Consider the following 16,114-nt stretch of genomic DNA (forward strand, 5'->3'; position numbering starts at 1 on the left):
TGCAGCAAAAGTATCTCACAAAGATCCAGCACCCATTCATGATAAAAATTCTCAGTAAATAAGACATAGAGGAGAACTTCACAACTTGATTAAGAGTACCTACAAAAAGTCAATAGCTAACATAATACTTAATGGTGAGAAACTATAAGCTTTCACACTAAGGTCAGGTAAAGGCAAGGATATCCCTTCTTACCACTCCTTTTGAACATCGTACCAGAAATTTTAGTTAATGCAGTAAAACAAGAAAAGCAATTAAAAGGTACACAGATTAGGAAGGAAAGAAATAAAACTGTCTTTGTTCACAGATGAAATGATTTTATATAGAGAAAATCCAAAACAAATAATGAAAAAATCCAGGAACTCAGTGATTAGAACAAGGTTGCAGGATGTAAGGTTAATATACAAAAGATACTTCTTTCCTATATACAAGCAATGAAGAAATGGAATTTGAAATTAAAGTTAAACATGCACATACCATATGGCCCAGTAATACCACTTCTAGATATTTTTCCAAGGGAAATGAAAACATCTTTCTACACAAAGACCTGTACAGAAATATTTATAACAAATTGATTTGTAAGCCAAAAATAACCCAAACGTCCATCAATAAGTAAATAACCTGTAGCCTATCCATACAGTGGAATAGTACTCTACAAACATAAAGTACCTGGAACACATAAACATGAATGAATCTCAAAATTGTTAAACTGAAAATTACATACAAGAACATATTATGTTATTTCATTGACATGAAACTTTAAAAAAGACAAATATAATCTATGGTGATAAAAGCAGATCATAGATTCCCTATAGCTAGGTACACAGGGTTGAGGACTGACCAAAGAAGTACTGATTAAAGTTTTCTACATCTTAAATGCGGCAATGGCTACTAGGAAGTATACTTTTGATAAAATCCTTTGATTGTGAACTTAGTATAGGAAATACATCATATGTAATTGGTGGTTATGCAAATGTATATTAAATTTCTTGGGAAATGGGGCACCTGGGTGGCTCAGTCAGTTAAGCATCTGCCTTCAGCTTGGGTCATGATCTCAGGGTCCTGGGATCAAGCCCCAGATCAGGCTCCCTGCTCAGCAGGGAACCTGCTTCTCCTCCTCCTCCTTCCTCTCCCTCTCCCTGCTGCTCCCCTGCTTGTACTCTCTCTGTCAAATAAATAAATAAGATCAAATAAATGAATGAATGAATGTATTTCTTGGAACAGTTTACTTAGGCAAAACCATTGCAAGTGGCTAAAAATGGTGGAATGAACATATTTCTTCAATAAAATGACATGAAAGAACAAAAAAGTTATAATCCCATAGGTGAAAAAGAAAAAAGAGGAAGATCTTGGCAGAAATGAAGCGTTAACAAAACTGTGAAAGCTATAAGGTATATGGAAAAATGTCACATGACATAACAAAATAAAGAAGGTTGAAACTTAAGTTCCCGTAGAGAAGAAAAATAACAAGAACCACATATTTGATATTCCTCAGAAGTTTAAGGACAAGGAGGCATCAGTTAACACAAATAGTTCAGGAGAAGTGTGGAGTGAAAGCCAGAAAATTGGTTGAAAGGCTAAATAAGAAAGAGTCACACCTACCAGATCGCCAAATTAGTCCATTATTAAAGATGACTAACCCAATTGAAAATCTCTGGGAAGTATAGTGCATGGGAAAATAAGTATCTATGAAGTAAGAGATCCAAACCAAGAAATGGATGAGGTGAGGAAATTCCCAGAAGAGTGAAAGTAATGAAACAGACCAGATTAGAAGTGGGGGAAAAAAGGCTCCAAGAGCATCATTTCAAAGAAAAAAACAAAAAAACTAACCTGATCATTCACTTGATGTGTTAAAGTTACTGAGGAATTTTAGGGTTCTGCCAAATATACAGGAAATTAAGTAGTCAAAAGTATGCAGAAAGTAAGACAAAAAAAATCCAAAACATTATTAATTCTAGGATAAGCAAACAAAAAAGGACAAAGGAATGTAATCATCATGCACTATGTGTGTATACACATACATATATGTGTATGTATGAGAAATATATGCAATATACACTATGTAGCCCTTTTGTGAATATTTAAATAGATACAGGCATGCAAACAGTGACAAATAATTCCACCAGAACTGAGGTATAACCACACTAAGAGAATGGGAGGAGGAAAGTCTGTCTTTGTCAGGCAGTATATGACAAATCCACAACTATCATACAACAATGGTAATGTTTAAAACTGAAAAATAAAAAATAAAATTATATGCCTACTAAACAGAAACATAAAGTAAAAGCAAAGAATAGCTAGAAGAACTGAGTCATCACCTTTGAGTACAGTCTGGGTAAAATGGAAGACTACTGATTGTTCAATACAGCTTTATGGTAATAATTGATTTTTTAAAAGCACATAGATTCAATTTAGTAAATGAAAAGAATTAATTAGAAAATAAACATTATAAAACAATGAAATGTACGGGGAACATGTTAATATATATTTAAATTACATGAAATAAGAGGGGAAGGAAAATACAGCATATACAGTCACATACAGTGACTGCAGTTATGTGAAAAACATGTATATATACTGATAGGGATCAGAAGAAGAAAATGATAATATAGAATTTTAATGTCTACTTATCAAATGCTATTATTCAAATTTTTAAATAAAATTTAAATAACATCACAAAAAGAGACACCTACTCTTAGATGTACCTCTAAGTAAGATGTAAGATGAGGTATATATTACCACCCATGAGTATTTTTGCCAAGAACTGAATCTAAATCTGGTCAGACCTCTATATCCAACAGTTTAAAGAACATATAGGAACCAGTGAAAATACACCACAGAAATGGGATCGGCAAAGCTCAAAATATAGGAAATTCTACACAAATAATCTAGCTTTTTAAACTCTTGTACAATAAGAAGAAAATGGAAAAAGGAAAACTTCGTTTTTAAAATGAAAATAGACATGAGGTATAACATCCAAATGCAACGTAACAGGTACTAAGACTTTCTTAATTTCCTAATTCATACCACACGTTTTTAAAACCATTGTATTTGGGCACCTGGGTGGCTCAGTTGGTTAAGCATCCAACTCTTGGTTTGGCTCAGGTCATGATTTTGGGGTCAAGGGATGAATAATCAGTGGGGAATATATTTGGGATTCTCTCTGTCCCTCCCCACCACCCACGCTTTCTCTCTTTCTCAAATAAGTAAATAAATCTTTAAAAACCACTAATATGTTTCTGAGGAAAATGAAAGAATTTGGAATATTAGCTAGATATTTGATGATACTATGGAATTAATGATAATTTTTAAGTATAATAATGGTACTGTAATAATGTCTAAGGGTATTTATCTTTTGACAATATAGTCTGAACTATATATACACAGAATGAGATGATTTCTGAGACTTCTCCAAAGTAATCTGAAGAAAATAGATGAAACAAGATGGCCATGTGTTGGTAACTGCTGAAGTTGAGTATCTAGTACATGGAGATTTGTAGTACTATTCCCTCTGCCTGTAAATGTTCTTGAAAACTATCATGATTAAAAAAGAAAGTTTATTTAAAAAATTAAAATCTTTGGGATGCCTGGGTGGCTCAGCCAGTTATGTGGCTACCTTCAGCTTAGATCATGATACTAAAGTTCTGGGATCAAGTCCCACATCAGGTTCCTTGCTCAGCAGGGAGCCTGCTTCTCTCTCTGCCTGCCTCTCCCCCTCCCCCTGCCTGTGCGTGCACACTTACTCGCTCTCTCTTTTTCTGAATTAAAAGAAAATAAAAGGCTTAACCAAAAAAATTAAAATCTTTTATGAATTTAAGCAATATATTTAAAATATTTAATTAATATTTATTATTTAATTTTATTTATTTTTATTATTTAAATTATATTTAAAGATTTAAAGATTTTTCTGCCCCAGATAAAACACAATCACTTTGGTGAGAATTCAAGAATCTTAAGTCATTTCGTGTATCTAATTATACTAATATAGCCTAATGAAGATTTTTAAGTTGCATAAAATAGGGTTGAGTGGGTGGCCCAGTCAGTTAAACATCCGACTCTTGATTTTAGCTCAGGTCATGATCTCAGGGTCATAGGATCAAGCCCCACGTTGAGCTCTACACTCAGTGCAGAGTCTGCTTGTCCCTCTCCATTTGCTCCTTTCCCACTTGCATACTCGCTTGCTATCTCCAAAATAAATAAATAAAATCTTCTGAAATTAAAGTTATATAAAATATTGTTAATAGGGAAAAGCAAGTATAATTAAAAATCTGTGGGGATTATAACATTCTATTATTAAAATACTGAGTAATATATGTGTGTGTGAAGTTATTAAAGTCCTATTTTTTGAAATCATAAATAAAAACTGGTTTACCTCTCTCAATTTTTCTCGTTCACGTTCCCTCTCAGCAATACGTTTTCGCCTCTCCTCCTCTTCCTTAAGAGCATTCTGTGTCTCAGTTCTTAGTTTATCATCTTTAAGAATTTTTCTAATTTTCTTTCTGCCTTTTCCAGGAGACTTGGAATCATCATTTTCATCTTCTTCTTCTTCCTCTTCATCTTCCTCCTCTTCTTTATCCTCTTCAGAATTACTCTATGGAATTTAAATGATCAAAGGTAAATACCACAAAGTTCTCTAATTTACCCATTTCATATTCCAATAATTAATATACTAAGAAAAGGTTAAAGAAAACATACTGAGAAGCTTTAGATTATACTTCACAATAAAAAAGAGCATTTAAAAAACACCCCAGAGGGACGCCTGGGTGGCTCAGTTGGTTGGACGACTGCCTTCGGCTCAGGTCATGATCCCGGAGTGCTGGGATCGAGTCCCGCATAGGGCTCCCAGCTCCACGGGGAGTCTGCTTCTCTCTCTGACCTTCTCCTCGCTCATGTTCTCTCTCACTGTCTCTCTCTCAAATAAATAAATAAAATCTTTAAAAAAAAAAAAGAAAACACCCCAGAGAAGGGGGCAAAGAAATGCAACAAGCATCTCTCCAAAGATGATACAGAAATATTCAGTTAATCATGTGAAAAGATGTTCAACATTACTTGTCATTAGGGAAATTTAAATCAAAACCATAAAGGAGATACTATCTTGTACCCATTAGGATGGGTATTAGAAAAAGACAAAAAAAAAAAAAAAGTAACAAGTTTTGGTGAGAATTTGGAATAACCAGAACCCTGGTACACTGGGAAAACAATGTGATGGTGCCTCAAAAAGTTAAACACAGAATTACCAGATGCTCCACCAATTCCGTATTTCAGATTATAACCAAAATATATAAAGCAGGGACTAAAATATTTCTACACCCACATTCACAACACCATTACTCAAAATAGCCTAAGATGGAAACAATCCCAATGTCCATCAACAAAAGAATGGGTAAACACAATGATATATACATACAACAGAATATTATTTAGCATTAAAAAGAAAGAAATTGTGATATAGTCTACAATATGGATGAACCCTGAAAACACTGTCAGTGAAATAAACCACACACAAAAGGACACATAACTATATGACTTTTGTTAATATGAGGTACCTAAAATAGGCAAAATCATAAACAGAGAAATTAGATGAGGTTACAAGGGGCTGGGTACAGAGTTTCCAATTTTGAATTTAATTAAGACCACTGAAATGTACTGTTAATTTGATTAAGACCACTGAAATGTACAGTTAAAGGATCATTTTTTAAAAAGACCACTCCCATCCCTGGCCAAGGAGAATGTGAATGCATCATGTTATAGATTCATTCTTTACTCACAGAGTGAAACATATTACAGAGAATTTCTACTTTACATAATCCTGCTTATATATAAGAAACAAATTTGCTAACATCACTTCTGGAAGAAATCTACTCACACGTGAGTCATTATTCAGAAAAAAATGTTGTATGTCTTCAAAAAATAGAACACTACACATCAACTTTATAGACCCAAGAGCATAAAACAATGAAAAAGAGCAACTTAAAATTTCCATCAGATTTAGTTAAGACACAGAAAAAAAAAGATAATGTGTCATAATATTTCTGCATACTTATACATTCAGTAAGTCAATCCTTCTACAAAAGTGTTAAAAGTGTTAAAAATAAACCAGCAGAATTAAACTAATGAATGGAATGCAGAAAAGGAAGTAACATATTTAGTACACTCTACTATAGTTATAATTCAAGCACATAATAAATGTCATTACCTTGTTTTCACTGGATGAGTCTTCTTGAACCTTAATGCGTCGCCTTTTCTTTTTCTGTTTATAACTCCGCTGGTTTTCTTCCAACTCTGCTTTCTTTGCAGACCTAAAAAAACATTTAAAATGCAAAATGAAATACTTCATGATGAATTTCCTTAAATTAATTACATACTATTCTACAGCTTATTTACCTTTGCACACATTTCTAAAAAAGAAAAGGAAAACAAAAAGCAAAAAAGAAAATCTATAACCCTTAATTTTAATCCAACAATCAATATTTTAAGTTATAGAGAGGGGAGGTTTGGGGTAAATAATAAAATGGATGAGGGGACCTGGGTGGCTCAATTGGTTAAGAAACCAACTCTTGATTTTGGCTCAGGTCATAATCTCAGGTCATAAGATCCAGCCCCACGTGGAGTCCGCTTTGAATTCTCTCTCTCCTTCTCCCTCAGCCCTTCACCCCAACTCACTATGCTCTAAAATAAATAAAATTAAGAAAAAAAGATGGAGGGCCTTTAGAAATATTAGTAGCTAATATACAAATGAAAAATATTCACCATCTCTTAGAAGAAAACAGTAACAACAACTTCTGGCAAAAAAAGTACTTCTGGGCTTATAAACTGGTGGACAAAGTTACATATATAAAGACAGTACATTCAGGTCATAAATAACAGACATACAAATCAATGAAAGAGAAATATTGAGTCCAGAAATAAAACATTACATTTGTGATCCACTGATTTTTCCACTAGAGTGTCAAGAAAATGCAACAGGCAAAAATTATCTTTTTTGGGGTGCCTGGGTGGCTCAGTGGGTTAAGCCGCTGCCTTCGGCTCGGGTCGTGATCTCAGGGTCCTGGGATCGAGTCCCGTGTCGGGCTCTCTGCTCGGCAGGGAGCCTGCTTCTCTCTCTCTCTACCTGCCTCTCTGTCTACTTGTGATCTCTCTGTCAAATAAATAAATAAATAAATCTTTAGGGGGAAAAAAATTATCTTTTTAATAAATGGTGCTGAGACAACTAGTTACCTACATGCAAAGCAATGAAGTTGGACCCCTATCTTACATCATATATAAAAATTAACTCAAAATGGATCAAAATCCCCCTAAGATATAAGTTCTACCTAACAGACTACTCACTATTCCATTGTTGAAAAGTGAAAAAATGATGGTTTACATATTATGCTGGGAGGAGAAAAAAAATGACCTCTGTACGATAGTTTGAAAATATATATGACAGGAGGGAGTTAAGATGGCAGAATAGTAGAAGGACTCTAGGCTTCCACACCCCTCAAACATAGCTAAATAATTATCAAATCATTCTAAATACCCAAGGAACAGACCTGAAGACTGATAGAGCAAACATCACAATTAGAGGGAAGAGAAGAGGGCACATTCAGGAAGGGAGTAGTGTGGAGAGGGGGTTTGGGGAGAAATGTATCATGGGTGCTGCAGCAGTGAGGGAGTCCTGGTGGCAGAGAAAGGCAAGAGAGAGCAGAGCACACAGGGATATGCACAAGATGAATACTGCCCCAAAGCCACTGTATGGGAAAACAAAAGGGGCTGATTTTCATGAATTTTTGCAACCAGAAGGACTCAAAGACTGGAGTTTTAAAGGCCCCTGGGCTTCGCTAGGATAGAGACCTGAGGGCGCTGCCCTACTCCTAGACAGAAGGCAGGCAAACAAGCAACTTACAGGCAGATGACACAATTTGAGGCTTGCCTAAGGTGCAATGGGAGAGACTGTTCCCTCCTCCTGGAGTGCATTTATGAGAGGTGGCATTGTATGTCCAGGGAGAAGAGAACCAGGGAGTGCCATCCCCCCGACATCACACACCTCAGCATAGGCGCAGTCACAGCTGCTGAGGGCAGCTAACCTGAACACTGGGTATTTGGCCTGATTTACTCCAAATCCGATGACCCTGCACTCTGGAGTGACCACTCTTCTGGGTCAAACTTGCATTAGTCCAGGCGTTAGTCAAACTTGCATTATTAGTCCATGAGGCAAGACCCTCCCAGAGAAGACTGGTGCTGATCCCCACCACACCAGGTCGCTAAAGTTTGGAATTTAAAAAGTCAGCAGACTTAGCTGGGTAGAGCCCAAAGTGCAATACATTGCCAGGCAGGCAAGCAACCTGGAGACAGTGTGAAAACAATGATCTGAAAAACACCTAGAATGTATGAAGGGAAATTATTCACTCATCTGGGAGTGCTTCATTGAGAGTAGCAAGCACAGACTCCCCTCTACAAGGAAAAAAGACCTAGCTGACATTATTTCCTTCAGCCACCCCTTAGCATAAACCAACTTTAGGAAATCGTACAGCACCAACAGTGGTTACCTAATCTGCTTATACCAAGTCTCACACCCCTGAGCTACAGTGTTACTGCTTTTCTCAGGCAAGTATCACTAAGGACCAGCCCAGGAGACCTCTGAGAAACTAATAAAGGAAAACTTCCCTAATCTGGGGAATAAAACAGACATATAGATCCAGGAAGCACAGAGAACTCCCATCAACATAAATAAAAGCAGGATAACAAGATACACTGAAGTTAAATTTGTAAAATACAGTCACAAAGAAAAACTCAAAAGCAGAAGACAAACGAAATCCTGAACTTACAAGAGAAGATGCAAAAGAATAGCAGCAGATTTCTCCAAAGAAACCTGACAGGCCAGAAGTCAGTGGCATGATATATGAAACATGCTGAATGGGAAAAATATGCAAACAAGAATACTCTATCCACAAAGGCTATCATTTAGAAGAGAAGTAGATATAAAGAGTATCCCAGACAAACAAAAACTAAGGGAGTTCATTAGCACTAAAACAGCTCAGGAAGAAATATTAAAGAGGATTTTTTGAGTGGGAAAGAAAGACCAAAAGCGAAAAAGACTAGAAAGGAATGGAGAAAATCTCCAGAAACAACAACAAAACAAGTAATACAAAGGCACAAAATCCATATATATCAATAATCACTCTGAATGTAAATGGATGAAATGCTCCAATCAAAAGACAAAGGATGTCTGAATGGATAATAAAACAAAACCCATCTCTATGCTGCCTACAAGAGTCATTTTAGACCTTAAAGCACCTGCAGATTGAAAATGAGGAGATGGAAAAACATTTATGCTGTAAATGAATGTCCAAGAAAGCCAGAGAAACAATACTTATATCAAGCAAACTAGACTATAAACCAAGACTGTAATAAGAGATAAGGAAGGGCATTGTATCATAATTGAGGGGTCTAACAAACAAGATCTACTAATTATAAATACTTATGTCCCCAACTTGGGAGCACCCAAATACATAAAACAATTAACAAACATAAAGAAACTCATTCACAATAATACAATAATACTATGGAATATTAACACCTCACTTACATCAATGGACAGATCATCTAAGCAGAAAATCAACAAGGAAACAATGGCTTTGAATGATAAATGGAAACAGATGGACTTAAAAGATATATTCAGAACATTATCTCCTGAAGCAACAAAACACACATTCAAGTGTACATGGGACATTCTACAGAACAGATCACATAACTAGATCACAAATCAGGGCTCAACAAGTACAGAAAGACTTAGATCACACAATGCATCTTCTCTAACCACAAGGCTATGAAACTTAAAGTCAACCACAAGAAAAATTTAGGAAGACCACAAATACAAGGTTAAAGAACTAAAGAATGAATGGGTCAAACAGGAAATTAAAAAAGAAATAAAAAACACATGGAAACAAATGAAAATGAAAACACAACAGTCCAAAACCTCTGGGATACAGCAAAAGCAGTTGTAAGATGGAAATATACAGCAATACAAGCCTACCTCAAGAAGCAAGAAAATTCTCAAATAACCTAACTTACACCTAAAGGATCTAGAAAAAGAACAACAAATGAAGCCTAAAGCCAGGAGAAGAAGAGAAATATAAAGATTAGAGCAGGAATAAATGACAAAAGAACAGCTGAAAAGATTAAAAAATTGAAGGTGGTTCTTTGAAACACTTAATAAAACTGATAAACCCAGTGTCAGGCTTATCAAAAAGAGAGAAAGGATACAAATAAACAAAATCACAAATGAGAGAAGAGAAATAACCAAAACCACAGAAATACACAGAAATACACTTATCAGAGAATATTATGAAAAACTATATGTCAGCAAACTGTACAATCTGGAGGAAATAGATAAATTCCAAGAAACGTATAAACGTCCAAAACTGAAACAAGAAGAAATAGAGAATGTGAACAGACCAATAGTCAGCAAAGAAATTGAATTAGTACTCAAAAATCTCCCAACAAACAAAAATCCAGGGCCAGATGGCTTCACAAGGGAATTCTACCAAACATTTAAGGAAGAGTTAATGCCTATTCTTCTGAAACTATTCCAAAACATAGAGATGGATGAAAAACTATCAAATTCATTCTATGAGGCCAGTATTATTCTGGTACCAAAACCAGACAAAGACTCCATCAAAATAGAAAACTACATGTAGGCCAATATCCCTAATGAACATGGATACAAAAATTCTCAACTACTAAGAAATCTAATCCAACAGTACATTAAAAGACTCACTGACCATGATCAAGCGGAATTTATTCATGGGCTGCAGGGGTGGTTCAAAATTCACAAATCAGTCAATATCCATTCATGATAAAAACCTTCAATAAAGGGATGAACAGATAAAGAGAATTTGGCATATATATATGAAATATTAGTCATCAAAAAGAATGAACTCTTGCCATTTACAGTGTCGTGTTTAGAGCTAGAGAGTATTATGCTAAGCAAAACAGTCAGTCAGAGAAAGACAAATACCGTATGATTTCACTCACATGTAGAATTTAAGAAACAAAACAGGTGAACATAGAAAAAAAAGAGGCAAACCAGAAAACAGATTCTTGACTGTAGAGAACAGACAGAGGGTTACTGGAGGGGAAATGGGCAAGGGGAACTAACCAGGTGATGGATACTAAAGAAGGCACTTGTTATGATGAGCACTGGGTGTTATACGTAAGTGATGAATCACTAAATTCTACTCCTGAAGCTAACGTTACACTGTATGTTAACTGGAATTTAAATAAAAGCTTGGGGGAAAAGATGAAAATATGTATGACAAAAGTCTTAAAATTGTGTAACTTAGACTCAACAATGTCACTTTTAGTAATTTACTCTAAATGAGTGTCAATATACCCATATGCATATAAATGTATATGTGTATAACATTGTGTAATAAAAATATTTCCATATCTCTGTTGTGTATATTATACAAATATTTTTTAAGACTTACTTATTTGTGGGGGGGGTAGAGGGAGACAGAGAGAGAGAGAGAGAGAGAGAGTCCCAAGTAGACTCTACCCTGAGTGCAGAGCCTGATGTGGAGCTTGATCTCACAACCCTGAGATGAGGACCTGAGCCAAAACCAAGAGTCAGATGCTTAACTGACTGTGCCACCCAGGTGTCCCTACAAATATTTTTTATGACAACAGTATTTATACCAGAAAACACTGAGAACTATCTAAACATACAAATCTAGAAGCTTATCATAAACGTCACAAGGGAAAAAAAGGATCAAAGTCCTACATATAATAGGTAAAACTATAAAACTTGTCAATGAAAAGAACAATAAATCTACATGACCTTGGATTAGGCAATGGATTCTGATATGGGTCTTATATCCAGAATATATAAAGCACTGTTATGAATAAACAATAAAACAGTTGCTGTGTTTTCACAGCAACAATAAATCAACAATTAAAAAAACAACAAAAAATCAACAGCAAAAACAATTAAAAATTGGGAAAAGAATTTATTCATTCAGACAGATGTTTCTCCAAAGAAGATATACAAATGGCTAGAGTAAGCACATGCAAAAATGCTCGACATCATTAATCATTTGGGAAAAGTAAATCAAAATCACAATGGCCCATTACATACTCACTAGGTTGGCTATAATAAAAAAAAAAAGGTTTGTGGGGGAACCTGGGTGGCTCTGTGGGTTAAAGCCTCTGCCTTCGGCTCAGGTCATAATCCCAGGGTCCTGGGATCGAGCCCCACATCAGGCTCTCTGCTAGGCATGGAACCTGTCTCTCCTCTCTCTGTGCCTGCCTCTCTGCCTACTTGTAATTTCTATATGTCAAATAAATAAAAATAAAATATTTTTTTAAAAAGTATGTGAAGATGTACAGAAATCAGAAGTCTGGTGCATTGCTAGTGGAAATGTAAAATGATAAGCCACTGTGCAAAACAGTCTGACAGCTGCCTTAGAAAGCTGAGCATAATGTTACCATAGGACCCTATAATTCCACTTACAGATATATTCCTATGAATGAATATGAAAATATATGACTATGTAAAAATCATATACAAATATTCACAGAAGCATTATACATAATAGCCAAAAAATGGAAACAACCCAAATGTCTACCAACAGATGAAAAAATGGCAATTAAAATGTGGTACTATCTATACAATGGAATATTATTCAGCCAATCCAAGTAATAAAATAGCCAGGTAACCACAGCAAGATGACAGACTAGGAAGTTCCAGGCTCTTGTTCTCCCACAGAAACACAGAATACACAACATATGGTAAAAAGTAACTTTATGAGAACTCTAGAAACCAGTTAAGAAACTTTAGCAACCAAGTGAGCACCTAATCAAAAGTCACACTCAGAATAGTTGGATATTTTGTAGTGTTTCTGCTTATACTTGTTGTACTCTCTTTCCTGCTCAACTCAAGGAGGTCAGTAGGAAGCTGCCCAATTCTCAGCTCCTCTGCCAGGAAGGAAGGTAAAGAGTGAACTTGCTGGCAATGTTCTGGCTTTTCTACGGGCTGCCCAAGGGACAGGATTCTGTCTCCCTTAACTCCGAGCACAAAAGCACATAAGAAGAGGCTTAACATCACTAACCACTAGAAAAAATACAAATCAAAACCACAGTGAGATAGCACCTCCCAGTATTTAGGATGGTTAGATCCCCTCCCACCCCATAAAAAAAAAAAAAAAAAAAACAGAAAAGAACAAGTGGTGGTGAGGATGTAGAAAGAGGAGAATATGTGCTGTTGGTAAGAATGTAAAATGGTACAGCCACTACAAAAAACAATGTGGCAGTTCCTCAGAGTTAAACACAGAATTACCATATATGATCCAGCAATTCCACTTCTGGGTATAAAACCGTAAGAACTGAAAGCAGGGACTGAACAGATATTTGTACACCCATGTTCACAGCAGCAAAGGGTGTAAGTAAGCCAAGCGTTCAGTGATGGATGAAGAGATAAAATGTGGTACATGCAGACAGGAGAATATTATTTAACCTTAAAAAGGAAGGATACTGTGATCCATGCTGCAACATGGATGACACTTGAGATACTGTACTAAGTGAAATAAGCCAGCCACAATAAGACAACAAATGTGTAAGATTCCACTAATATAAGGTACCTACAGGAGTCAAATTCAGAGACAGAAGGTAGAATCGTAGCTTCTTAAGGATGTGGGGAAGGTGGAGTTACTGTTTAATGTGTAAAGAGTTTGTTTTGCAAAATCAAAAAACTTGTAGAGATTGGTTGTAGAATGATGTGAGTGTACTTAACACTACTGAACTGTATACTTAATTTGTAAGATAGTAAAGTTTACGTCACATGTATTTTATGATCATCTAAAAATATTTTACTTAACACTACTGAACTGTATACTTAATTTGTAAGATAGTAAAGTTTACGTCACATGTATTTTATGATCATCTAAAAATATTTTTAAACGATAAAGGTACCAATACAAGATATGCATGAAGTTTGAAAACATGATGCTAACTGAATCATTAAAAAAATACTATATGAAACCAAACATATAAAATGTCCAGAACAGGCACATCAATATACAAAGTAGATTAGCTTTTGCCAGGGAACGGAGGGCAGGAAAAATGGGAATGACTGCTAGTGGGTACAGGGTTTCTTTCTGTGGTGGTAAAAATATTCTCAAACTAGATCATGGTGGTGGCTGAAGAACTTTGTGAATATTCTAAAAACCACTTATTCTACACTTTAAAATGGTGAGTTTTCGTGTTATGTGAATTCTCAGTTTTAAAAATCTCTCCTTGTATCCCATTGTTATTTCCCTAATGTACAATATGTTGCTATACTCCAGGCACAACCTGGTAAGTGCTAATCTAAAAAGATCTCAAATGTTTTAAAATTTTTAAGATCGACACCTATGCAGACACATACATCACATTCACACAAACAGCCCATTTGTTAAGTTATAAAAAGATAATATTATTCTGGGGGAAATACACTAGATCTTAGCCAAAAGGCCAAGATGCAATATTTTGAAGGAAACAAAAAAGTTCTTAGAATGGTTAGTATTATCTAAAATACTACACTAAGAAGTAAGCAGAATTTTAAATAACTACTACCAGTAGCTATGTGTATTAAGAGAACAAACAAATCTTAATTACTATAATACTAGTATATAATTAACATTCAGTGAACATTTACTATCTGCCAAGTAGGCATATTATAAACCCATTCAATGTCCATAATAACCAATTAAGTACTATTGTAATCCCCATTTTTAAAAAGAAACTGAAGCACAGAGTATTCATACAAAGAGCAAATAGTAAAGCCAGGAGGTAGTTTGTCTACAGAGTCTCTTATTTACTACACTATAGCATCCCCCTATAACAACCAAAAAGTACAGTCAAAAGTGTTTTTGCAGTCTGAAAGCCCACCTAATTTATAAGACATAATTCAACCATATATGTTTATATGTATTTTTTTATTTTCATAATTAGTATCAAATCAAAATATTAAATATTTTATTAGTAATAGCAACCTTTCTATAAATAACCTGAAGCACTGTTATTCATATGAATTCTTACAATTTTTGAAAAAGTGATACAATATTTACCTTGTTCTGGGCCGCTGTTCATCTTCAGATTCACTAACTTCTTCACTAACTCCTGATTCCTGGAAATCAGAATCTTCAGAATCTTCACTGCTCACTTAAATAAAAAAAAAAATACTAAGTTATTAAATACTTCCCAACAGAAATTCAATTCACCAAATTTCTCAATACTTTCACATTAAAACATGGACCACTGTGAGACTATCTATAGTATCTATACATTCGTGGATATTTCACTCATACAAATGAGAACAGTTAATGATTCAAATAGTATTTATAAAAATAATTCAAATGTAGGGGCACCCGGGTGGCTCAGTGGGTTAAAGCCTCTGCCTTCGGCTCGGGTCGTGATCTCAGGGTCCTGGGATCGAGCTCCACATCAGGCTCTCTGCTCCGCTGGGAGCCTGCTTTCCTTCCTCTGTCTGCCTGCCTCTCTGCCTACTTGCGATCTCTATCTCTGTCAAATAAATAAATAAAATCTTTAAAAAATAATAATAATTCAAATGTATTCTAACTATGGTTATAAAACTATGGTTCTATATTGAAATATAAGTATTAATTGCGTGTGAATTAACAAAATGAAAAATTTAACTATCAATAAAACAAATTCAATAGTACCAAAGGTGAATAAATAGAATTCTAGTTATTCAAAACAAGCAGAATAGGCTGACCAAGATGGAGTAAGGGCAAATAAGGACTCTTCTGCCATTTATGACAACTAGAAACTATGAACAGAACATATAAAGAAGTGACCTAAGCACTATGAAAAGGAAACAACAGCAGGCAAACTGGGGACTGAAATAAAAACCTGAATAATGACCCCTATAAAATTGGGGTTGAGGCAGTGAGTGTCCCAGGTTTTTTTCCCCTCCTTTCTTCCTGGTTTCAACAAGAAGGCAGGCTGAATTCCAAAACTATTGCTGAGGGTGCAAAACTGGGAGAACTCCATTTCTAGCCATTGCACTGAGAAAAGGGAGCTGGGCCCTACAAATAATGAGAATAAAGGGAATCCCCAATTTTATTTTTTCTCTCA

At 35.3% G+C, this 16,114-nt stretch overlaps 1 protein-coding gene across 8 annotated transcripts in view; it reads right to left on the reverse strand.

Moving 5' to 3' along the window:
• The window catches only part of ATRX (ATRX chromatin remodeler), a 290,605-nt gene that overhangs the window by 146,041 nt on the left and 128,450 nt on the right, over positions 1-16,114 (reverse strand). For all 8 annotated transcript variants that reach the window (XM_032331146.1, XM_032331145.1, XM_032331144.1 and 5 more), the window contains 3 exons: positions 15,085-15,178; positions 6,195-6,297; positions 4,371-4,589 (listed from right to left, as the gene is read on the reverse strand). In XM_032331146.1, the coding sequence (XP_032187037.1) occupies positions 4,371-4,589; positions 6,195-6,297; positions 15,085-15,178 (416 nt within the window). The remainder of the gene's footprint in view (positions 1-4,370; positions 4,590-6,194; positions 6,298-15,084; positions 15,179-16,114) is intronic.

Source organism: Mustela erminea, chromosome X, assembly GCF_009829155.1.
Source record: "Mustela erminea isolate mMusErm1 chromosome X, mMusErm1.Pri, whole genome shotgun sequence".
Lineage (NCBI taxonomy): Eukaryota > Metazoa > Chordata > Mammalia > Carnivora > Mustelidae > Mustela > Mustela erminea.